We start from the raw sequence: 26,670 nt of genomic DNA, 5'->3' as shown, positions 1-26,670 counted from the left end.
TTTGACCTGTATGTTTCAAGAGGCAGAATTGACTGGTCTCTTCAAATAGTACTGCTGGCAGCACCATGCTGAAGTGTGTCTGCGTCCTGCTTTCATGGAAGCAGACATAGGGTTAACATCCTGTGTTTACAAATTTGCTGTTCTGCTGAGGCAGCCAACAGAGTCATTAGCTTACGCTTGTGAATAATCACAGATAAGTGGGAATTATAAATACATACAAATGCATTTCTCTGTTTTCCCTGTGTCCTTCAGAGCTCAGGTCAACTTTAAATAGTTTGTCCAGAGGTCTTGTGACGCCTTGTGATGCTGCTTATTTATTTTATGTTTTTTGTTGCTTTTTTTTTAGATTTCACAAATTGATAGCTGACATAATACTTTAAGGCAGGAAGACCCACATCTCAGCGTTCCAATCCAGCTCATGGGGCGAGATCATAGACATCCTTGTAATGATTTATTGCTTCTAGGAGTCTTGTCACACTGTGAACTGTAAAAGTCTCAGATCATAAATTCTACATCTTTTTCCTGTGTTTTATGTCACGCAAAATAACTATTCTAATACCCTGACCTGTAGGAGACCCTAAACACAAACTTCTGCAAGCCCTAAACAGCAAGACAAATATGCCTTACACCTTAAATAGATCCAGCATAAACATGCATGAGAATGACTGGGACTCCAAGCACGCAGGTCAACATGCTATGAGCAGAAGGCAATACAGAATCATTTTATTCAGCTAGGGGTGACAAGGTAAGAATAAGGTCACAGATCTGGTAGGAGGATATCTACACCCAGTTCCCCATTAGGCCCCTTTTTCTATGAGAGGCTGAAGGCGGTGAATTCACTTACTGTCATCGGTCCCCCTGCACCAGCCAGGCACTTGGTAGCACTTGGCACAAGCATTTGAAAGGCAACAGGAGCGCGAAAGGCAACAGGAGCGCGATCTAGGACGCGCTTCGCCGGGCAGCGCAGGCGTACTACTCCGGGTCATTGCGACCCGGAAGTAGCAAACCCCCCAGGGATTCATAGATGTTCGCCGGCGAACGGTTCAGGAACTAGTTAGCAGTGGAACGAGAATCATACATGACTACAAACATTTTTTTTACAAATCAATAACTGCAAAGTGGGGTGTGAATGATTATTCAGCCCCCTTTGGTCTGAGTGCAGTGAGTTGCCCATAGACATTGCCTGATGAGTGCTAATGACTAAATAGAGTGTTCAAAAGATTCTTTCGCACACCTTCCATATAGTAAAATCAATAAATGTTTATTGAATCATCGTAGAAAAAAAAGCAAAAATAGAACAGCATGCAAGCTGACGCGTTTCTGACCCTTCCGGTTCCTTTGTCGTAGCTCAACTAAGGACGACTAAGGACACGGAAGGGTCAGAAACGCGTCAGCTTGCATGCTGTTCTATTTTTCCTATTTTTCTACGATGAATCAATAAACATTAATTGATTTTATTATTTAGAAGGTGTGCGGAGGAATCTTTTGAATATTCTGCTGCTCCAGGGCTGGCTGCCCTTACTCCAGCACCCTTCCACAGGGGCGTAGCTTGGGGTGGGCGGGGTAAGACACGTGCCCCCGGGCGCTGGGTCCCTAGGGGTGCCCAGCCGTGACCTGTGTTTATTTATTTATTTTCCTCCCAGCGGGAACGCAGAGAAGAGCGAGAGCTGTGAACACAACGGTGGGGAAGGGGGGATGTCTCCCCCCCCCCTTCCCTCACCATAGGGCTCACCCTCTCTCTCGCTCCCCCTGCAGATATGAGCGGCGGGCGGGTGGCAGAACACTTACTCCATTCGCGCGGAGTAGACAGATCTGTGCTCTGCTAATCTGGTCTAGTCTAGACCAGATTAGACCAGGTGAGGGAAGGGGGGGACGGACTTTCCCCCCCTTCCCCACCGCTGTGTCCACAGCTCTCCCTCTTCTCTGCGCTCCCACTGGGGGCGGGGGGGGGGCAACTGGCTACATATTCTGGGGACATATACCCCTGGCTACTTATATTGGGGACATATATACACCTGGCTACTTATATTGGGGACATATATACACCTGGCTACTTATACTGGGGACGTATACCCCTGACTTACATATACTGGGCACATATACTCCTGGCTACTTATACTGGGGATATATACTCCTGGCTACATATACTGGGCACATATACACCTGGCTACTTATACTGGGGACATATATACACCTGGCTACTTATACAGGGCACATATACCCCTGGCTACTTATACTGGGGACATATACTCCTGGCTACTTATACTGGGCACATATACCCCTGGCTACTTATACTGTGGACATATATACACCTGGCTACCTATACTGGGCACACATATACACCTGGCTTCCTATACTGGGGACACATATACACCTGGCTACCTATTCTGGGGACACCTATAGGCCTGGTTACTTCCACTAGGGACACCTATAGACCTGGTTACCTATACTGGGGGCACCTATTTTGGGGGAACTGCTGCCAGATTAACTGTATTTTTGGGGAACCGCTGCACAGCTGCCAGATTATATGTATGTTGGGGGGAACCACTGCTGCCAGATTATGTCTATTTTGGGGGAACCACTGCCAAATGATCTGTATTTTGGAGGAACCTCTGCCAAATTACATGTATTGGTGAAATGCTGTCAGATTACATGTATTTTGGGGGGAAACACTATGGCAGAGCTCAAACTTCCCCAGCAGACCTTTTACACCACTGCTAAGGTCATGTATATTTGGCCCCACCCATTACCACGCCCACCATCTGTTGCATGGCCACACCCCTTTTTGGGTGGGTCCCTCCTTACAGGGCGCATTAATAGTCTTTGTCCCTGGGTGCTGAAAGCCCTAGCTACGCCTCTGCCCTTCCGATCAGTACACGGCACGTGCAACCAGGTGAGGTGGAGCTGTCAACTTTGTTTGATTAAATAGAGTGCACCTGTGTGTAATCTAATGTCAGTACAAATACAGCTGCTCTGTGACGGCCTCAGAGGTTGTCTAAGAGAATATTGGGAGCAACAACACTATGAAGTCCAAAGAACACACCAGACAGGCCAGGGATAAAGTTATTGAGAAATTTAAAGCAGGCTTAGGCTACAAAAAGATTTCCAAAGCCTTGAACATCCCATGAAGCACTGTTTAAGTGATCATTCAGAAATGGAAGGAGTATGGCACAACTGTAAACCTACCAAGACAAGGCTTTCCACCTAAACTCACAGGCTGAACAAGGAGAGTTCTGATCAGAAATGCAGTCAAGAGGCCCATGGTGACTCTGGGTGAGCTGCAGAGATCTACAGCTCAGGTGGGGGAATCTGTCCGTAGGACAACTATTAGTCGTGCACTGCACAAAGTTGGCCTTGATGGAAGAGTGGCAAGAAGAAAGCCATTGTTAAAGGGACTCCGAGGAGTGCCCGAATTTAAAAGAATACACTTACCTGGGGCTTCTTCCAGCTCACCGTAGGCGGCGAGGTCCCACGGCGTCCTCCTGGCTCTTCTCATTCAGCCTCTGCCGGCCCACCGTTGTCCGCGACACCTGGGCCTGGTGTTGGCCAGCTCTTCCTGGTTATTGAAGCAATGCGTCATCACACCGGCTGCCTCGCGTCATCACGGCGGCCGGAGTGACAGGTCTGCGCATGTGCGGAAAACCCGAGCATGCACAAACCTGTCACGGCGACCGGCGTGATGACGCATTGCGTCAATAACCAGGAAGACCCGGCCGACACCAGGCCCGGGTGTTGCCGGGTGACGCAGATAACGGGGTGGCTGGCGGAGGCTGAACGGGAAGAGCCAGGAGGATGCCGCGGGACCTCGCCGCCTACAGTGAGCTGGAGGAAGCCCCAGGTAAGTGTATTATTGGGGCCGTGCAGCTCCTCTTCCTGTATCAAGTGCTCGCAATGGCCGCGCAAGTCCACCTGCGCATTATCACAGAGCCCGTGGCTCCGCTACTGCGCGGGCAGGCTCGGTCGGCTATTGCACACACAGGAAGAGGAGCTGTGCGGTCCCGATGTGAATAGTGACAATGCATTGTCACTAATCTTTCCGGTGGGACGCGCTCAGCAACGGGGACCATGGATGGAGTAGCGAGAGAAGCCTTAATAGGATCCTGAGGCTTCCCTCTCTTCAGGTAAGTATCTGATTTTCAGAAGTATCTAAGCTTCTGCACGGGTACACGTTAATTAATCTAAATCAATATACTTGATCACAGGTGGAAGCCAATTAGCTTGGTGACCAGTGAGATGCAAATAATTCCAAGTTCCAAGATGCACAATTGTGCAATTATGTATGCAAATAAATGCTCCTTGAGAGTGGAATTTGATTAGTTCATGTTCAAGCTGCATACATTTGTATATGAAAGTTTCATAATACTGCATCAAGTCAGAATTATTTTGCATCGCATTGACCATCCCTAGTGATGCACCTGAGTGGTTGATCCTTTATAAATATCTAGCTACTCTGTTTCGTTTTTTTTTATCTGAACTGATGCTATCATATCTTGGCTGATCAGTAAATACAGCTGTAAACATTGTTTTGTATGTATGTCTTTATTTCAGGCTACAAAGCAACAAAAGGTGAATGGTTTGGAATGGGGGCGATTCTTTTCTACACCTTTCTGTACCAATACCTGTATTACGGTAAGTACCCATATTTGTTTCCTACTCTGTACAACGCAGTGCTAGAAGCTGGCACTATACAGATCAATAATAATAAACATTTCTTTCCTAAGGCTGTAGTGACAATGAGCGGAATCTACTCATTACTCTTTCAGTGTTTACCCTTAAATTTGGTGTTAACATTTCTTCATCAGTATTACAATTTTTGGTCACCTACAATAACACTAAATTAAGTAAACCAAAGCTTCCTCTAAATCAAGGCATATAAAGATAAATGTGTGTGCTAATTTAGGTTAGGTTCACATTACGCACAATAACAGACCTTCTACTAGGGGCACCGACTGACAAATGGACATGTTGATAGATCCTGGGCCATATTCAATTAACTTTTTCAGTTTTCTCCTAGAAGATAATTTTTCAACTTTTTAAAATACCTTTTCTGCACTTTGCAATTGAAAAAGTACTAAAAGGTAGCGGAAGAAAAGTGCAGTCAAAATTATATTGCATACTTTCTAGTTCGCTGGTGGTTTAAGAGAAAGACTGAATTTCCTGGCAGTCCTGTTGATCTCTTATGGCCCATACTCACGGGCTACTTTTGTAGCCTTTCGCTAGCACACGGGAGCGTGTGCGCGACAGTTCGGCGACAGCTCGTCGCCAGGTCCCTCCGCATACACACGCGGAACAGGGATCAGTAAAGCGACGGAAGCTGTCGCCGACGTTCCTCCCCCCCCCCCCCCCCCCCGCCAGAAGCGCCGTGTATTCTCTATTGGTTGCTGTTGCTAGACCGCCCCAATCGCCTGGCGACAGCAGCGACGAGCAACTGTTCGGGGTGCGCGCCTCATACTCACGGGCGACCTGTCACCACAACACGCGCGTGCCACGTGGTTGCGGCGACAATTGTAGCCCGTGTGTATGGGCCATTAGGCTGCAGCAGAGTGTGAATCTCACACCTGAAACAAGAATGTGGCTAGTTCGGTAAGAAATGCCTGTTCTGCCTGGTTGTTCGGGGTCCATGGCTAGAGGTATTAGAGGCAGAGAATCAGTAATACAGCCAGGCAATTTGCAGTGTTTAAAAGGAAATAAATATAGCAGCCTCCATATCCTTCGGACTCCAGGTTCCCTTTTTATTAAATGCATTTTATTGGCAAGGTGTGAAAATATCACCTGGGAGAAAACTTAAGAGAAAAAGTGAAATTGAATCTTTGCCTGTATGTTATCTATAGGATCTGTTCACACATGTCCGTCTTGAATGTGTGTGTTGGGTCCATTGCAGTAAGAAAACACAAAAGTCCCATCCTGTACAACTTTTCAGACCTCGCACAGAACATGGACATGTCCTAGCAATCAGAAGCGGCCTTGGGGGAGACAGGGGGCAGGGCAAGTCAGGTGAATGCCCCAGGCCCCCCACCTGTGACAGCAGATGTAAGATCTGTTGAGTCCATCCATGTTGTTGTGGAGGTGGTGGTTGTAACGCATATGTCCTAGACAGCATTGCTACAGAGGCGGCCTTAGAGAACGTGAGGCCTGGTGTGAGGGTCATATGCGGGGCCTAGAGCCATAAGTGTAGGCCATATACCGTACCACCATGCTCACAGGCTTGTCCACGTCTAATGCAGTACGCCTTATTTTAGTTTAAAAACAATAAGTCACACTGTCCATGTTCAATCTGGGGGTGGGAACCTAGCTTTGGTGTTTTTGGAGGACCATAAGTAACAAGCAATGACTATAAGTAACAGGTAATTTAAAGGGAACCTAAACTGAGAAGTATATGGATTTTTCCTTTAAAAATAATACCAGTTGCCTGACTCCCCTGCTGTGTCTCTAATACTTTTAGCCACAGCCCCTCAACAAGCATACAGATCAGGTGCTCTGACTGAAGTCAGACTGGATTAGCTGCATGCTTGTTTCAGCTGTGTGATTCAGCCACTACTGCAGCAAAAGAGATCATCAGGAGTGCCAAGCAACTGGTATTGTTTAAAAGGAAACATTGATATCCCTCTCAGTTAAGGTTCCCTTAAAATGGATCCGAGACGAACTTTTACTCATTGCATAATTGTGTTCCTTTCCTATTGTTTATAGGGCATTCCTCAAGCCAAATACTTTTTTTGTTTTTGTTTTAATACTCAAATTCCCTATAAACTAAACAAGCCTCGCCCACAGCTTTTCAGAGAGCCAAGGCATTTTCAGACAGTAGCAAGGGCTCATGGGAGCTCAGTCTGGGCAGGAGGAGGGGGAGGTATTACTAGCCAGAGATTTCAGAGGCAGAGGGGAGGAGGAGGGGGGATTAGTTTTTTTTTCACAGGCTGAGTGCTCAAGATGCAGATAAGCCTGCCTCTGTGTAATGTTTACAAACATGGCGGCTGTCATTGTATCACAGGAAGAAATAATCATATTCTATTAAAGCTGTTTGCAGCTAGATATGCTGTGTAAATTATCTAAACTTTACATAAGATATATAGACAAGTTACTTGTTATAGTTAGTTTTTCATATTGATCCACTTTAAAGTTTTTAACACTATCCTTCCTTGGAAACACTTCACGAAGTTAAAGATTTAGCTTTGTTATTTTTAATAAGAAATTAGGCCAAATTTATGGATTACTGCCTGTACAGATATTGGAGAGTTTATGGTGTGTGCGAGTGTTGGGATAAAATTGTCTATGAAAGTCTTCTTTTATTATCTTGTGTCACAACCATCAGTATAATTCTTCTGTGCAGGCTAAAGTGAACCAAGCACCATTTTTTTGCACCCAGGCATCTCAATAGCACGTTAAAAATGCATACCAACAATGTGGCTCGTTATTTAAAAACTTCTATTTTTTTCCTTTCCATTTTCATTTAAAAATTTAGCAGAGGCATTTATTACACTACTTTCGAGGCCTTCCCGTATGAAGAAGTTTCAGGCAGATAAGGACGGATCTAATTATTTTATTGCAAACATTAGCAGATAGCAAACAAAAGCTTTCATCGGGAAAGGGGTAGAGATAGGACACTGTACTTCAAAGAGTTTAGAGAAGCCATAGATGCTATCTTCACACCTTTCCCTGCATAAATAACAGCAGCTAGAAGAGGAGGAGGGAGCATGGCAGCTCGTGCAAAAAAAGTGGTGCTTGGTTCCCTTTTAGGCAACCCCCCAGCATTGATTGAGAGGGAATGAGTAGAGTAGTGTGCACCAATTCTAATGTGAAAGAGACATAAGTCTCGATTTTACATTCAAGCAGCTGCCTGTACAGGAGGAAGATAATAGTAGAGCAAAACATGTACATGTTGTTATAAAAGGTAATGGCTCCAGTGTCATGAAGTACTTTCACAGATGTTTGTGTACCAGGAGTAATACACCTCCCTCCTCTCAGTGAGGAAATCCCATACACAGCTCTCATTAACAGGACAAAGCAGGGGGACACGGTTAGAAGGTGACAGGAAGAGATAAGGAGGTCCTAATGTTTCCAAGCTGTCTCTGGAGCCATCGTTCTGGTTCCCAATGTAACAGCACTGACACGTACCTACAGTGACCTCCCCCCTTAAATGGTACGGCCAGTCCCCTCATCATTGTTACACGACAGAGTCAGCCAACTTGATAGGAGCTGCTGTAATCATTGACGTATACTATTCCAAAAAAGCCATCCAAAATGCAAACAATAACCGGGGCCAGGTGGAGATAAGCCACTGGTGGAAAATAAACAGTGGGAGAGGCCAGGAGGAGAGTGAACTGAGTAGAATTGTAAGGAGGTGACAGTGGGAGAACTTGGCAAAGGTTTGAGAAAAGGCAGAAAATGACTTTCATTTTATTTTTAAGGGACTTTTTACGCTTGCAGGTAATTCCTGCACTGTTACCCTATGTTAATGCAAGGGGCCACAACAGCAAGGAAAGCTTGGCATTTACAAACACCTGACTATTTCCTCTGTAACACACTCTAGCCTGCAACCATGTATTTATCTGATCTACGTGTTTTGTGTCCTAAAGCCCTTTACAGATGTTATTTTATTGTATTGTATGAGTCACAAGAGCAACAGATGCATTGTTTTGTACAGCATCAAGAAGTATGTTATGTTACCTGTGGTTGGCTGGGATGTGTTTGTGGCATTATTCACACTCATTCCCTGCCACATCTTTATGTGCACTGTTGGCCTAATGCGCACATTTCCAGTTATGATGGTGTGCGTAAGCTATTGCACAAGCGGACTAGATGAAGCCAGTTACCTTCTGGACAGCCACTCAGATTGTCAAGCATATTTCAAGGCCTGTTGCCTTCCAGTCAGTGCTGAGAGGTCTGGCCAGCCAGCTCCTAGTTGTTTGAAGCTCTGTTACTCCGCTGATTATCCCTTTACCACTAGGGTTACCTTAACTGCTCTCCTGATTTTATTGCTGCCCTTAGCCTGAATATCGACTCAGTCCCCAGTACCAACCTCAGCCTGTTATACAGCTTGGCCTCCTTGAATGCCACCAACCCAGAATTCTGTCTGTTTATTGACTTGGTCTTGATAGCTCAGACTGTCAGCCCGGACCTTAGCCTGTTCTTAGATTCTAAATTGCTTGTTGAACGAGTGCAAGCTTATTAATACTGGGGGGCATGACCTTGGTGCATCTTGCAGCAAAGTGGTCTATTGCCCACAAAGGGCAGCGGCCCATTATCCCTTAAAGGATGCGTTTGGTGAGCACCAGTGGTAACTTAGACTCTGTGCCCTGGGATAATAGCACAAACTACCGGTGCCAGGGTCCACAGGTACTGTCCTAGGAGTATTTATAGTAACTCAGTACAATACCAGCCACTACAGCAATGTGACTAATATAATCTGGTGGAAGTTGGTACGCTAAACAGTCTATATCAGGAAGATATCAATTGTTCACCTGTTCTACAAGTTGCACCAATGGACGTGAACTATTGCATTTGCCTATGTAGGATTTTTGCACTGTATGCAGTCCCAGATTTACCTCACAGTAGCTTATAGGTACAGATGTCCTAGGACCTTTGATTTCACCCTCCATGAAGCTACAATCCCCTACCAAACTGCACCGCAAGTGTGCTAGCTGTCACTTCTCCCTAGCAGCTCTTGCCCGTCATAGGTAGCTACAGGTGCCCCTTAGTATTAGGTAGCCAGAAGTACCTCAATAATAAGTAGCTAGAGGTGCCCCCAAGTATTAGGTAACTAGAGGAACCTCAGTATTAAGTAGCTAGAGATTCCCCTGACTGAAGGGAGATCTCATCAGTGGAATGCAGAGACCAGGGTGAGTAACCTCTCACTGTTACACTCTCGTTAGGACTCTGCATAGGGAAGAAGGGAGAGCGGCACTCGAGGAGTGGAGTGAGCTGCCTTTCCATCATCAGGCGCCTGTAGGCACATGCCTACAGTGCCTTATGCTAAATTTAGCCCGGACTGTATGTGAACTTATATTACAATATACACTAAGTGGAGGGGAAAGGTTGCCATTGTGCAGATGTTCCTGCGGCTGGGGTCCCATCAACATTTGATATGGGGTTCCATGATTTGTAGGGTTGCCTCTTATTTCAGGGTACTTGAGCAGCGCAAGTAGTAAGTAGCAAATCCTGATGAGAAAGGGGCGGATGAGCTATTTGAAGAGAGGAAAATACAGATGTAAATGTCACTGGAAGCAAGATTGGAACCACTGCAGGAAAGGCTTCAGATTATAAGGCATACATGTCAAACTCTGGCACACAGAGTCATTACATTTGACCCATAAAGTTTCCCAACTTTTATGTTTGGCCCACTCTAGACCACCAGGGAAGATCTATTGACACGGAAGCCCTAGATCACCAAAGAAGCCTTATAGGGAAGGGAGGGGAAAACATTAGACCCCAAGTAACTGCATGGACACCAGGGAACTGTTAAGAGGTGCCAGGGGGAACCACTAGACACCAGGGAACTGTTTAGGGCTGGGAGGGAGAACCACAAGACACCAGGGAACTGTATTGGTGAGGGATGGGGCCACCACACACCAGGGAACTGTATGAGGGAGGGAGAGGGGCACTAGACATCAGGGAACTATATAGAGGAGGGGGGCAATTAGACACCAGGGAACTTTATATGGTAGGGAGGTGGCCAGTAGACATTGAGGTTAGCCCGCAACTTGCTCCCAGTGTTCTATTTCAGCCCACTTTGTATTTGAGTTTGACACTCCTGCTATAAGGGATAGAAGCATAAGGAATACAAGAAATTGACAGATGACTACTCTTCACGATCCACATTTTGTTCCCTCTCCCTGACTAACCCTCTTCCACTCCAGTCTTTTCTCTGTCACACTGTTCCTCCCTCTCTCCCCCACTTCTGCTCACTCTTTCTGTGAGTAAACTGACAGGAATGTGCTGGCTTTGGCTCACACACTATTTTCCCAGTCTGGCTGCCAGAGTGCAGATCGAGCAGCAAATGAAGTCTTGTGTCAGAGCAGGTCTGCGTTCAATGCCTTTACCCCACGTCCCGCCCTCTCTGCTACACAATAGACAAATAATTGCTCCATATGTGTGCTCAGTAGATGTCATCAGAGACATGTTATTCTATTTAAAAAAATAAACCTCCAGATCAGCTTATAATGAAGCATACAGCTGAAAAAGGAAGAATGCAATTCACAAGCTATACCCAAGCTACTGATTACAAGTATGCAGAGCCGTGACAAGGTCCTCCAGCACCCAAGGCTTACATACCAACGTGCGCCCCTCCATCCCTCCCATCTCAGCCATCACACACTGATTGCTATTAGACTAAGATGCACCCCAGGGCCCCCAACACCTTAATCTCTAGTTATCTGCCTTGAAGTTACTGTCATATATCCCATTTTCTTATTTCTCTCTGCTTCCAACACAATAGGGGAATGATAGCTGAGTGAGTTGTGCTCCCCCTCCTACACTGCGCCCTGAGGCTGGAGCCTCTCTCGCCTCTGCCTCGGCCCGGACCTGCAAGTATTGACAGTTTTAAAAGGTTTCTCTGCATAAAACAATAATTATTCAATTTAGGGTGGAGCGGGGCAGGAAGGAATTATCTAATTCAATGCTAAATATTTACAGTCCCCTGACAAATTAGGTGATATTTGGCCCAATGGTTGTACCGTGTGTATTTACTGGGCCGGTTCAGACAGACGGCTGCCAGGGGCTGTGCACGGCATTTACCGCTGGCATCCACCGTGAGCATCTATCATCAGCAGTGTTTGCAATGTCATGTCCCCTAGGGGTTCAAAGAGTACTATATAATAATATTATTATAGTAATAATACTTGTACAGTGCTAACAGAATACCCAAGCAGCTCGAGGTGACCAAAAACCACAAGGAAAGTATAGAAGACTTTAAGAGACCGACTGAAAAGCCCTCCTACTAAAAAAGCAATGCTCTGTGTGATTTGCCTTTTTAAAATTCAGCTTTAAGTGGGTAACTGTGGTTACTTACAATGCACCACTGCTGAATATGCAAATTATTTCTTTATGCCCCTGAAGCCAGGCTTACATCCAGAAGTGCTGGTGTGTAGCAAACCTATAGCTTTACATTTTACAGAGCCACAGCAACCCAACATGCAGACTGCCTGTTTCGGACTGTCCTCAGTGAATGGCAGGGATTGATATGGCTCCATGGGATAGGGCTTGGACCAGAACAACAGAATACCCAAGCTTTAGGGGCATTAAGAGATAATTTGCATGTTTAGCAGTGGTGCATTATGGGTAACCACAGTTACCCACTTAAATCTGAATTACCGCAAATACCTTCTGTTTTTAGAAGGCAAACCACCCCATACAGTACTAAGAAATATTGTACAGTAGGTTAGGATAGAGGTTTTTTTTCCTTAAAGAGACTCAGAGACAAAGAATACTAAAGCTCTGATACTAACCTGGGGCTCCCTCTCACCCCATAAACACATCTGAGTCCCCACGCCGTCCTCCTACGGTCTGCTGTTCAGCCGCAGTGAGCTCCATTACCAGGCACAGTCGACGCCAGTCAGGGTCTACTGCGCATACGAAGACCTCCCGCGCATGTGCAGTACACCCGGACTGATGTCACTGAGCCTGTTTCTGGGGATCACCGCGGCTGAACAGCAGACTGCGGGAGGACGGCGTGGGACTCAGATGTGTTTATGGGGCGGGAGGAAGCCCCGTATGTATGAGAGCTTTACTATTCTTCCTCTCTGAACCTCTTTAATAAGATACAATTGTCACTTAAACACTCTATTTTGTGTTTCCTTGGATTATCTTTCTCTAACATTTTAAATATGTTTGGTGACCTGAAACTACTAAGTGAGTCGAACATACAAAAAAATGCAATTACAAACATAAAGAAGATACAATTTTGGAGCAGTAATTGAGATGTAAGCTGTGCTACAGCTCTTAATGAGGCCTGTCTAGTGAATATGACCCTATTTCCCTTTCAGAGAGCCGTTGTACAGGCCTGAATGATGGATCCACATCCTTGTTATGTTTCCCTGCTGTGTGAACATGCAGTCTTGTTAACTGACCCCATGCTGTGTGCTTATGTATATTAGTGTATTCACAGTGAGCGGTCCACACGTCTGCTTTCCATTTTCAACTTGTCTATGCTGCTTGGATATTACATGTGTAACTTCAGATAGTTGAGAGCCTCCTTGGCAACCTTACTAGAAACACTGGTGAAGGTGCCCCTTGATGAATAATAACTATATGCTGAAGTATAAATGAGAAGTGTATGTCTTACCTTCTCAGAAAAATAAACCAAATAAAATGGGAAAAAATATTTATTCTTGCACGTTAAGACAACGCGTTTCATGGGTCCTTGCCTGCTTCCTCAGGTCTATACAAGTGCCTAGAATGCAACAATCTCTATCACGAGTACCTTTCATCGCAGGCTCTGACGGTGGTTGCAGGTTATGCAACCTACCCCTGTGAGTATAATTACATACACTAATCTCATATACCGACCTATCCAGCGATACCACCCCATTGGGCCTCCTGGTTTCTCTCATCTTACAGATACTTGGAGTTTATGGGTAACCATCAAGAATTGAAAATCCTGGTTCCTTGGCAACTTGGCAACCATTTATGGATTCCCCTAACCCAGCCACACTGACTTTCAAGTTTAAAACATTTCTACTCCAATTTAAAGAGGCTCTGGTATAACGTTGGGTCGTTTGAGGAACCGGCCAAACACAACTTTAAAGGTGCTCCTTGTGTATTTTTGCCTGAGGAAGCGGGCTTGAGACTCGTGAAACGCGTTGTAAACTGTTTTGGAGTAAGAATAAATATCCTTTTCTTTGATCTTACACAATAGTTGTATCTTTATCTGGGGAGGTAAGTCCACCCTTGACCCTTATTTTAAACCTTTTAACTTAACACTTTCACCCTGCTGGTGCCTATTTATCCCCCCGGGTGATAAAAGCTTTAGTTTGCTCATTGCTACTGCTAATTACAGCAGTCCTTATCTGCCTTCTATTTCTGTGGAAGGTAGACCACAGAAGTAGGGTAATAAGAGCCTCTAACAAATGGAAGAGGTAGAATGGAAGAGGGTTTTTTTTAGTAATGAGCCCAAGTTTATTTTTATTAATGAGCCACATTGTTAGCATGCATTTTTAATGTGCAATTGAGATGCTCTGGGGGCTAAAATGCAGCTTGGTTCCCTTTGTTCTTCTGCATGTGGCAAATGACCCCTTGCACTGTGTTGACTGCTGGCTTATAATTGAATGAACAGACAGCATTTTGGTCACACGTTATCCAAGCCTTATAAAATGAGAGGTTTCAGAGAATGGGGATATGATGTTGATGGCACCTTTATAGAGAACACCTGACACAGAAAGGAGAAGCTTTAAGTATGACCGGGCTGAAAACCAAAAGCCTAGTCACTCTACTAGCTGTGTGTCAAAACTTTTTGGGAGTTTAAACAAATATAGTGACAACAACGCACTATTTGTCTTGGTGGTGGTAGAAAGATGTGAAGGCTATTTTGGAAACTGTCCATACCCTGAGGCTGCTTTCACATTGGCAACCAGCGTTTTCACTGTGGTGTGATCGGATGGCCGCATCGCAACGCTAAAATCAAGCTTCTTAGCTACCTGCGTTAATAAGCGTTAATGTAATTCTTGGCAGCAAAACACACCATAGGTGAGGCTCTCTACTGCTTACTTCCTGTGGCAGAAAGCCATCGCACAGCCAGATTAAATTGGCATCCCCGCATGCACACCACAACACTAATGCAAAAAACTTTGTGGCATCATTGACTTACATGACTTCCGGTCAACGTGCATTACCGCAGATGCTATGCCATAACACGCTAATGACCTAATATCAGATCGGATGCTTCCGGCGCATCGCACTGCATTCAATCTGAAATGTCCCATAGACTTTCATTACTTTAGCGTCACCCTGCCTTAAAAATGGGTAATGCAACGCAATAAAAATGCACCAGTGTGAAAGGGGACTTAAAGAGGCACTGATTAATTTTGACATTTCAAAAAGCGTCCTTCATTGGTAATAGGAAGGTCTAGGGGGTGTCTACTATATACAATAGGTTGAAGCTTACCCTCACAAGCCGGGCCCTTTTCACCAGGTCGTTGAGCTTGCGCAATGCTGAATTCCTGGGCAGATTCTGGATGTCTTGAAACAAGTCCTGTTCCTCCAGTTCAAACAAACGCCTGTTGTTGGAGATCATGAGTGGCTCAGACCAGAAGGAACCTATGTAGACCCGTAGCACTTCTGGTGTATTGAAAACTTTGCCCAGAGACCACATAAGAGCACCATAGACACGCATCAGTTGCTGTGTTTCCACCATGTCAGCTTTGTTGAGGACAACCCGAATCTTGTCTTCATTGCCCTTCAATGCTCGAATGGCATCTGAGAACTCATCAGAAATCTCCAACTTGTGGGCATCAAATAGGAGGATGATTCGATCTACGCGTTCTGCAAACCATTGCAGAACGGATGGAAAGTCGTAACCTTGAACAAAAAATACAGATACGATTAGTCTCACAGACTCTGGTAACTGGAAGTATGAAAAGATAACAAAATATATGACTGCAGTTTATTTGGTCTATTGAACCCTGTCTCTGGTTTTTGGTGGTGGGTGGATTGGAAGTAGCTGGCTGCACAAGTCAGTATGGCAGACTCTCAGTGACACTCAGTACAGTGACTGTCATGGTTGTATTGATACTTTCAACTTGAGAGAACTCAAAGTAGAGATGGATACTTCAATCTGAAATTAATGTTTACAAGTTAACGTAAGCCAGAGACCTGTGAAAGTAAAGTTTTGATACTTACCTGGGGCTTCCTCCCTCCCCATAAACACGTCCCTCGCCATCCTCCCGCGGCCTGCCATTCAGCTGCAATCAGCCCTGGCAACTGGCTCAGTCAGGTCCAGTCTGGGTCTTCTGTGCTTGCGCAGGAGGCCCACACATGTGCAGAAGACCCAGATTGCTCCCGACTGAGCCAGTTTCCGGGCTGATTGCGGCTGAACGGCAGACCGTGGGAGGACGGCGAGGGACTAAGATGTGTTTATGGGGCAGGAGGAAGCCCCGGGTAAGTATCAAATCTTTACTTCACAAGTCTCTGGCTTACTTTAACTTTTATCTATTACATGCTTTTTTGGTCAAACTAAATGGGAATTCTGGGCCACTGTCAAGTATTTTGATTCTGACTGGGCCGGATCTAGCTACACAATTCATCCTGGGGAGCCCCTGACAGCCTCCACACCCAACAGACCTGACCCCTCCCTTTCCTAAAGTGGCATTATGGGGCCTTTTTGTTGATGCCAAATGGCTCCGCAGGGACCCGAGTTGGCTGCTTGACTCCCCAGGTCTCCCCTTGTTCCCTGGAGCCTCTGCGGAGTCTTCAGCAGATTAGTGTCTCACCTGTCCTAGCGGGCACACTCCTCTGTCAGTCCATGGCTCTGTGCTCCCCATCTTCATCCACTAGTGACTGTATCTTCTGTGTAATAACATGTGTTGGAGTTACGAAGGAGAGACGCCCCTACAAGGGTGAAGACACAGAGCCATAGACTGACAGAGGAGAGTGTCCACTGGTACATGTGAGTCTCGGACAAAGAATCTGCAGGGGCCCCAAGAAGCAACAGTTAAGGACCTGGGGGGAGGGGGAGTGTCTGCCAGCTTGAGGCCCTGGTAGCATCGGTCCTGGATTGGTCCTGGATTCTGATTGTCAGTAAGAAAAGAAACACAGATGGTTTCACACATCTGCAGTTATACAGAGCCCTGTGAGACTATATCATCAAGGCCTCTGTGTATAACCAAGTCTCTACTGTCACCCTGAGTTGCTGGCATGTAGCAGAACTCTGAGAGAAGCGTCTGATTATTTTTACCAGTGGAGAGATTTGTAAGGCTCCAGTTTAGGCCTGCACAGGAAACTGAGGCGACACATGATTGTGCTCAGCCAATGAGAAACGGATCCATGAGTTTTGCTGCCACACATAAGCAGCTCTACTGTCAGCCAGTGTAAGTTCTATCCAAGGAGAACATGCACTGCAGCACCGTCTTTCCCTGAATATAAGACACTCTTACTATCCGGAGAGGGGTAGACGCTTTACCTCCATTGTGGCTGCTTCTCCCTCCGTTCCAAGTAACTTCTCCGATGTCAGCGACTGCATAGTATTCAAGCTGTGAGGGAGGCCTTTGACCCTCACACTGACGGTGTATGCAGTATACTAGGCTGGCACCCCCCTCTTGTAATAATTAATGCGTGCCTGGGACACATTGGCTGGTGCACAATGATTATGACAGGAGGGGAGTGCCAGCGCAGAGCCGGTGTTGTGTCTGATTACGCTGCCTGTTAATTTGCGCTGCCCCGCATGCGCAGTAGGAGACTGTGCGGCCACAGTTCCTATTTAATTATGCTGCTGGTGGTAAAATACTAAATATCTCCGCTTCCTCACATCCTACACTCCCCAAATTTTCAGGGTAGGGAGGGGACTCCGACCCCCCCCCCCCCCCAACTACCTCTATGCCAAATTGCAGCCCCCGAGCCCCACTGGTTCCCGAAATAGGTTTCTCTACTCTATCTCCTGAACCAGCAGGGCTCGGGGGCTGCAATTTGGCATAGAAATAGTTTGGGGGATCCTCTCCCTACCCTGAAATTTTGAGGAGTGTATGATGTGTGGAAGCGGAGATATTTATTATTTTACCATCAGCAGCATAATTAACTTCACACTGAGCATGCGTGCTACTCAGTGTGGAAGGGAGATTCCGGGCAGCGCAATCAGACATTACACCGGCCTGGCGTACTGCATACAGCATCAACCTGAGAGAGCTCCCTCACAGTAGAGATGGGAAGTTCGGATCTTTTCAATGATCCGGATGATTCGAATCGGATCATTGAAAAGATCCGGATCTTTGATCCGAATCTCGGATCATTTTACTACCGAAGCATTCGGGGGTGAAATGAATATCAGGACAGGTCTTTCCCTGCAGTGGGCAGAGAAGGGGAGGGGGGTGGACACACAGAGAAGGGGAGAAGATGGACAGAGGGCAGGGAGTGGACAGAGAAGGGAGGAGGGACGAGCAGAGAGCAGAAATGTTTGCTTGCACACAATACCCACATGCTGCAATCATATGCTTTACATGTATTTCACCTATATGCTCATCTGTGTACTTTGAATGCAAACGTCGCACAGTGAAAGAGAGCATTCCCCAAAGCATTCCCAGAAGTGAAGTGCAGCTGTTTAGAGCGAGTGCAGGAGGATCATATTGCGCTGCAATCACAGTGCCTGCAAAGTTACTGAGCTGAGCCAAAAGTTTCCAATGTGTTCGCTGCACAACTGCGGAACAGACAGCCTGTAATGAGCAGCATGTTATAGCCAGTATGTGTGCTCTACACACATCTGGCAGTGGCACCCATGTCCCCTCTCTCTCATCTACCTGTCCCTGGCTCCCATCCAACAGAGCGATCCATCTCAGCTCTGCTTCCAGGACCCCGCTGCCCGCTAAGAGGGGGCGTGTCGCTCCTGGCCCCGCCCCTTTTGCGATCCGAATCACTAATTTTGATGATTCGGATGATTCGACTCACAAAATAGATTCGGATCAAAGATCCGAATCGTTCATGATACGGACAACACTACCTCACAGCTTGAGTACTATGGCGCCGCTGACACCAGAGAAATGACTAGGAACGGAGGGGGACGCAGCTACAAGGGAGGTGCGATAAGAGACCACACACCTCCCCATACACAAAGCGTCCCACAGCTACGCCTTATTTTCGGGGTAGGTCTTATTTTAGGGGAAACCTAGTTGTTAAACCCAACCTTCCCTTATGGTGCTGGCTACAGATGAACACCAGCTCTGCTAGTGCTGTTATATTATCTAACATTTTACCTGATGCAAACTAAAAAGTAACTCTGGTAATCTGCTAAATATGTTCCTTATAATGTCCCTGGAGTGGACGGAGTGTACAAATTTCTTTATCCTCAACTAACACCATTTTAATCCAAGTAGGACATACAGCAGGTATAGGAAAATAAATATACACATTTTGTTTCTTTGCATTGACAGCGCAATCATTTTTTTTTCCAGCTGCATTTACCGGTACTTGTGCAACTTTTAAAAGCCAATCAAAACGTTTAGGCCCTACTTACATGTGTTGCATTGATTTGGGACGCAACACAACTCAACACATTAAGTGTAAATAAGGCCTCAAAAAATGTACAATTATAATAAAAATGTGGATGCAGGATTTCGTTATTGCAGTATAAATGTTTTGGCAAAAAAAGATATTATATATCAGTCAAGCAGCCAATGGAAGGGTAGGGATGGGTGTCTTCAGCAGGGATCCTATAATATTAACATTTGTGTAACGCTTTTCTCCTGCTGGACTCAAAGCACTCAAGAGCTTCAGCCACTAAGGGCGCGCTCACTGGGCCACCCTGCAGTGCTGGGGCGTAACTAGACTTAATAGGGCTCCCTGCAAAAATGATAGCATGGGGCCCCTTGGTCCCTGAACCCCATAAGGGTCACGTGATTGTGAGCCGGCGAATGGCAGCAGAGAGTGTTCTGCTGTGAAACAGCATCTAGAAGCAGGAAAAAAAATTACAGATGCCCCTGCTACTAACTACTCTGCATGGTGGGGTTTTTGTGAGGGAACGGGAAGGGTTTCTTGCTAATTGGCTGCATTTGCGGTTGGGGAGAGAGAGGAGGGACCCCCAAAGCCTCTGGGTGATTGCTACGCTTTTGCTGCAGTGTTAGGAAGTCTTGCTTAAAGCGGACCCAAACCAAACATTTTTTTAATTCAAAATATTTAGTTGCACCACTCTGACACATACAAAGATAAATAAACACTCCTTCAAGCCTATGAGCATTTCAGTGAATGCTTTTCACCCTTCTCTTTTCATAACTAGGGTTATACTGGGGGCAGCCATTAGCAATTCCTGCATTGCTGGACACCACCTACTCCACCAGTTTGCCGGATTCTGTTCCGACAATATGAAAGGAAGGGAGGGGTTCCTCCAATAAATGTAAAATATTTTATATTTGTCATCATGCAGCTGAAAAAGGCTGCTATTTATTATTATAATTTAGAAAATAGATTTTATTTCTGAAATATTTTTAATTTGCGTCCACTTTTAAGGACTTCTTAAAGTGGACCTGAACTCCTCTCTGCTCTAAAAATACACAACAGCATAATAACCTTTAATCAAAAAACATTTCTTTGTTACAGCTGATACAAATTCTAAATACATCTGCACAGTTTCTACTTCCTGATTCATGGAAGCAGACATATTGTTTGCAGCCTGTGCTTTCAAATGGGCTTATCTGCCATAGGCAGTCATGTGACACGGGAGGGATCAAATTACAACTTGTGATTAGACACAAACAGGCTAAACTCTCTAAATGCATACATGGTGCATTCCTCTATGTTTTCCTTCTGTCCCGAGCAAGAGTTCAGGTCTATTTTAATGAATAGGTACTGACCCAAGCCAGGATTCAAACCCGGGTCTGCCATGTCAAAGACAGAGCCTTTAACCAATACACCCTCCTAGTTGGCCTCACCTCTCCTTGATGTAGGCTGTCTGTGTCCTAGACATTGCCACCAGTGCCAGTTTGTATCCTGAACTTAACATTTTTATACAGCAAATGCGAAACGTTCTGCATTGTATTTTTACATGCACACTTTTTAATGATTGTGTTTGTCTAAAATGCAATAATAAAAAGTGTGCCTGAGCTAGCGCTGTAACATCCTATAGGCGGTTTTACACTTGTGGTGTGCATTTGCTGTGCAATGCCCTGCCGCATCGCACCGAACAAAATCACAAACATATGACCTTGCGACAGAGTGCACTAATATGGTCATATGCAATAGCGCTGCCCCCCCCCCCCCCCCACGCATGCCCCTCATTACCCCTCGCCAGTGACGTATTCCCTGCTGGACAGGAAGTACGTTACTGGGATTCCCTGAGATCCTCGTCGTATTCTCAGCATACCACACATAAGTGCCACCACCAACCTTTTTAAAAGGTGTGCATCAACCATTGACTTACATTACTTTCGCCTCCGTGGAAGTACAGCGGTAACGTGCTGTTGACTTTGCGGTGGCTCAGCGGCAGATCGGGGCACTTCCGGGGCAACGCGTTAAGTGTGCTGGGCCCCATTGCCTTGCATTGCCATTGCATTTCCCTGCGGTAAAACCGGGTAACACAATGAAGATTTACAATGCAAGTGTAAAAGGGGCCTTAGGCCCGGTTCACATTAGTGTTTTTATGCGGAGCCAGCCGTACGGATCCGGGCATCAGGATCAGGTAAAAACTGTCAGTTTTTACAGCCAGTGTGCTGTAAACTGTCAGTTTTCTATTTTGTTTCTATGCAGCTGCAAAACAGTCCGTTTCCGTTCCGCTGGGCACAACGGTCCGGGAAAATAGGTCCTGCAGCAGTTTTTTGTCTGCTGAGCGGAACGGACAACAGATCCGTACAAACGGATGGATGTGAACGGATCCATTGGTTAACATTGGTTCCATTCGCATACCGGACAGTTTGTACAGTATACGTTCTGTTTCCGTTCCGCTCAACGCTAATGTGAACCGAGCCTAGAGATGAGCATTTTGGCAGTATTGTTGAGTTTGCCTGTAGTTTTCAATATGGTAATATTCCAATAGCTCCGTGCTGCTCTCAGCAGAGGATTGATTATAAGCATGTTTGGATGAATGCAATTTTCCATATATTAACTTGTAGAAGAAAATATGTTGAAAGGAGCAGCAATACACGGGATGAGAAAAGTTGTATAAACAGCTTAGCAGTGATTGGGCAGCAAATAATTCCATGATGAATGGGAGCTAGCCTAGAGCTGTGGATATCTAGGCAGATTTATTTAGGTGTACTTAAGCCAGTCTTTATTTCTGGACTTTTTCTTCTGGATTTCCATGACCTCTCATGTAGTTAGATCTCAGCAAGTCCTGATACCGACAGTCTGCCCAGAAGTCTGTTGTATGTCCTCTCTCTCTCTCTCCCTCTCTCTCTCTCCCTCTCCCCTTGCAGGATAAAGCACTGAAGGAAGGGAGGTGGGCGTACCAGTTCACATATTGGGAGCCATATAGACAGAGATGGATTAAGATGTAATGCCCCCCCCCCCCCCCCGGCAAGGTAGTAGATTTTGGGGCCCCTTCTTGTGGTCCTTTTGGTACAGCTCAAGTGGAGAGAGATCAAAGAATGTGGCAGGTGGGCCCCTTGACTCCCACTAGGCAAAAAGGACCTGCCTAGGTTGCCTGGTGGATGATCCTGCTCTGCATGTAGGAACACAGCACAGGAAAGAAAATAATCCTGGCATAATGGTCCCAAAGGGATGAGCGAGAAAGTTCTTGAGAAAAAGCGAGAACATCCTGCAATGTGTAGGAAGCCAGAGGGAGATATGCTGAGGTTAACTCACCCGGCCGCCACTTTCATTTGGATGTGTTCTGTGCTGCATTCCATCTCCTTACACTTTTGCCTTTCATAGTGGAAGTTCCGGCTTAGAAGGCGGAAGTGTAAGAATATGGAACACCGCATCTCTCGCCTGCTGCATGACGTTGAATTTCAGGGGTGCTAAGGGGTATTGTTACGAGATTAGGGGATGCTTGTTACTTGGGAGGAAAGCCATGGCTAATTTTGGACAAGATACTGAAGGATAGATATGTCACTTCACTTTACCTTGATGCTTGGAAAAATTGAGAGCAAAAGAAAAAGAGGATGGCAGAGGCTAAGATGGATAGAAAGCATATGTCAAGCTTGGGTCTTGAAGGACCCAATGTGCTGTTTAAGTAATGTACCTGCCCTGACCATGCTTTGCAGACCAGGCATCTGTGGTCAGATGGACCCTTGACCCAACGCTAAGTACCAGAGATGACACCACTTGCCTTTAACAAGAATCTGTTATGGAGGGCAAGTCTGACATCCATTCAAGTGAAAGGTATGCACTGACTCCCAGGTATAAAACAATGTGCAGTGAAAGGTATTCAGTGACTGCTGGTATAACAATGTGCAGTCACACAGGTGCAGTGAACAGGTATGCAGTAACTGGTATATAACACTGCGTGCTGTCATGCAGGTGCACTGAACAGTTATGCAGTGACTGGTATTACAAATGTGCAGCTGTCACACACACAGGTGCAGTGAGCAGTTATGCAGTGACTGGTATTACAAATGTGCAGCTGTCACACACACACAGATACTGTGAACAGGTATGCAGTGACTGGTATATAATATAACACTGCGTGCTGTCACGTAGGTGCACTGAACAGGTATGCAGTGACTGGTATCAATGTATCAATACAATGTGCAGCTGTCACACACACAGGTACCGTAAACAGGTATGCAGTGACTAGCATTACAAATGTGCAGTGAAAAGGTAGGCACTGAATGTGCTGGGCCTGGCCTACCTAAGCTTTCCCTAATCTGTGCAGCAGCCTCTCTCCCTTCTCTCACTAATGGAAATGGCCGACACTGCTGCTTTTATACAAAGGGGGGGGGGGGGAGAGCTCCGGGAGGGAGTGCAGCCTAATTGGCTGCCATGTGTCTGCTGACTGTGATGTAGAGGGTCAAAGTTTAGCCTAATGATGTAGTATGGGGGCGGGTCGAACTCGCATATAGTTCGCAGTTCACCGCGAATGCGAACCACCGATGTTCGCGCGAATTGGTTCGTCGGCGAACCGTTCGGGCCATTTCTATCAGTAATTGACAGACACATATGGTGTGAAAAAGTTGATATGGTCATATGAGTCGCCCCAAACAAATGAGCAGAAGGAGGAAGGGGTATTCTCATCTTTCATTTTACCAGAATATTACATTTGTAATTTTTTCTACATTTCTTTGTATCTATTTAAAAAATGCTTGTATTCCTCTTATGCAGATATAACCGTTAGCTGTCACTGTGTAAAACATCTAAATTGTTTATATAGAAATAACCCACAGAGTAAACTGTAATGTGATCATTAAGTGCGGTCTGTGGACTTCCAGTCTTCCTCTGCTGTGCCATGGGCCTGGCTTGGCTTTCAACTGTACCCTCTGGCAGGCAGAGATAAGGGAACGTTTCATTGTTAGTGGAAAAAGAAATCTCGCTTCACATAAAGGATATGATTTCATTATTTTCTTCTCTGGCAACAAGAACATTCCCTCCTCCCTCTCCCTTGCCTCTGAGCCGTCTCTCCCTCTCTTGGACTCAAACTTTCCAGCAAACCCAGGGAACTAAAAGCCTTTTTAGGAGATTTAGATGTGGGAGGGAGCAGAGCCCAGGGGGAAACTTGGAGAAAGGGGCATGGATCCAAGTAAAAGAGTCAGTACAGTACATCCAAATGGCAGTCAGAGCAACATTTTACTACTCAGTAACAGCGTTTTTATTAGATGATGCATCCAAAGTCTGAGAAGAACAGTATGTGAACAGGTAGGAACACGACTTTAAGAGACACCATGAACAGGACTATGAGCAGGACCCCCTTACCCAAAACAAAAGTTGTACTGTAAGGAAACGCGGAAAGGCCGCCGTCTCTCGAGGTGAGGCGGCTGTTTCCGCGTCCAGCATGGCGTCACAACGCGGAAAAAACGCCGCATGCCGCATAGGCAGTGCGGCGGAATCCGCATTGGTAACGGCGGAATCCGCATTGGTAACGGCGGAATCCGCATCAGAGGCGGCCCCCGCACTAGATACATTGCATGACAGTACTGGTGTGGCTGGGACTAATAGTCCACCACGATTCAGACTTACACGCGCGCAAGCACAGAAGCAGAGTTTAAATAGCAGTTAGAAGGGAGTCGGCTAACCAGCTGGGTCAGCTGACAAATTCCTCTGCTCTCATTGGACCAGCAATTAGGGAGGTCCTGGAAAGGTCCTAGAGTATATATACTGCTGATTGTTCACTTGCTCTTTGTCTGGCGTGCGATCACATATGTGGGAGCACCCAGATCCGTAGTCAGATCCGCAAGTGTGCCGGGACCAGCTGGAGCTGTAATCCTACACTTAGCTAGATTCTGTTGATAGCTAAAGTACTAGTTTGATTGTGATTATCTGTTATGACTTTTGCCTGCCTTGACTATCCTCCTGAACTCTGATCTTGTACCTCGATATTTCTGATACTCTGTTGCCGAACCCCGGCTCGTTCCTTGACTCTGCTTCTGCCTCCTGATTTTGTACCCCGATATATCTGATACCCCGTTGCTGAACCTTGCCTGTACTTTGACTCCGCCTTTGCCTCCTGATCTTGTACTTTATCTGTCCGTGTGTGTACGACCTGGCTTGTCCGACCTCGAGAACCGACCTTACTGTTAGAGGCGGTTCCTCGCTCTGTTAGTGATCCTTCCTCCTGAAGGTTACTTTCAGTCTGTTCTTCCTACTGTCAGTCTGACTCCTCCCGTCTTGGAGAGCTCAGGTCTGCGGAAGGAATCTGTGCAGTACTCCTTGCTGCACTGAGGCCTAGTCCTCTAAGTGTTATTGTTGCACCTAACACTACACTCTACTCAGGTGAACAGAGGTTAGCTAGTATATCGGATTATCAGTGATACTGCAGATCACGTATAATCTGGTATACGTCTGTATTTCCTGTGATACTGCAGATCACTGGTAATCAGATCCTCTCTGTGCTTCACCGATCGTTACATGTACACATCGCTTGTACAAAAGTTCTGTGTCTATTTTTGTAATTCTCATGTCTGTTGAAGTGTGTTAGCTACCATGTTTGTAAAGAGAGGCAGAGGGATGATATAGGTGACAGATTTCTACCTCCAGATGACTGGACAAGAAATCACCTGTGTTTCAGCTCATATCACCCTCAGGGACAGGTTTATAGCTTTTCCTCATCTTCTACACAATTGCAGCAAAAGTCAATGGGGATCGGAATGATCCTCCACGACTTAGGCCTGGTTCACATTAGCGTTTTTTTTTTTTTTGCGGAACGTAACCGGAATGTATACTGTACAATTGAAACGGATGTAAAAGGATCCAGTGTTAACCTATGGATCCATTAACATGCGTCCGTTGGTACGGATACGCTCCATACGTTCAGGTCCACAGATCTAAAAATTGCTGCAGGCCCTAATTTTCCAGACCGTTCTGCCCAGTGGAACGGATCCAGACAAAAAATGCTGCAGCATTGGGGCAATGGACAACGGACCGTTCCACGGGGGATGGGGGCATGTGCCGACGCGAATCCTGAGCGACGGGAGGGTGAGGGAGGGTGCAGCAGCCGGATGGGTGGGTGAGGGAGGGTAAAATACATACCTAATGTTCTTCAGCAGCCGGCGGTAGAGGCTTCCGTCTTGTCGCGTCATGTGACTAGTCGCATGGCGCGCTGTGTAGTCACAGCAGAAGAAGAGGAAGCCTCTACCGCCAGCTGCTACAGAACATTAGGTATTTATGTGTGGCGAAACTTGAGTGAAAACCGATCCGATCAATCATTGATCAGATCCTTTTTCACTTCCATTCTGCAGGGTGCACAGAGCCATCCGGATACGGTAAAGCGGAGACCGGATCCGCTTACTGGATCCGTTTGGCTCAAAAACGCAATGTGAACCGGGCCTTAATTGTACATGTCAATCATTCAAAAACTATTTCAAAACAAAAAAAATATTTCTTATTACTTCCAGTCCTGATGATGCGTATCATCAGAAAATTGTGGCAAATCTCACCAGCGGTGACATATACAGAAAT

At 46.0% G+C, this 26,670-nt stretch overlaps 2 protein-coding genes across 11 annotated transcripts in view; one reads left to right on the top strand and one right to left on the bottom strand.

Annotated features, from left to right (window-relative positions):
* The window catches only part of LOC137528903 (calpain-1 catalytic subunit-like), a 266,591-nt gene that overhangs the window by 73,713 nt on the left and 166,208 nt on the right, over positions 1-26,670 (top strand). For all 10 annotated transcript variants that reach the window (XM_068250661.1, XM_068250660.1, XM_068250659.1 and 7 more), the window contains one exon: positions 4,549-4,629. The gene's annotated coding sequence lies outside the window, so the exon portion shown is untranslated. The remainder of the gene's footprint in view (positions 1-4,548; positions 4,630-26,670) is intronic.
* The window catches only part of EHD2 (EH domain containing 2), a 75,505-nt gene that overhangs the window by 9,035 nt on the left and 39,800 nt on the right, over positions 1-26,670 (bottom strand). The window contains exon 3 of the mRNA XM_068250666.1: positions 15,092-15,504. Within this exon, the coding sequence (XP_068106767.1) occupies positions 15,092-15,504 (413 nt within the window). The remainder of the gene's footprint in view (positions 1-15,091; positions 15,505-26,670) is intronic.

Source organism: Hyperolius riggenbachi, chromosome 8 (genome assembly GCF_040937935.1).
Source record: "Hyperolius riggenbachi isolate aHypRig1 chromosome 8, aHypRig1.pri, whole genome shotgun sequence".
NCBI lineage: Eukaryota > Metazoa > Chordata > Amphibia > Anura > Hyperoliidae > Hyperolius > Hyperolius riggenbachi.
The sequence above is the reverse complement of the archived record's forward strand: the minus strand, read 5'-3'. Positions and strand labels throughout refer to the sequence as shown.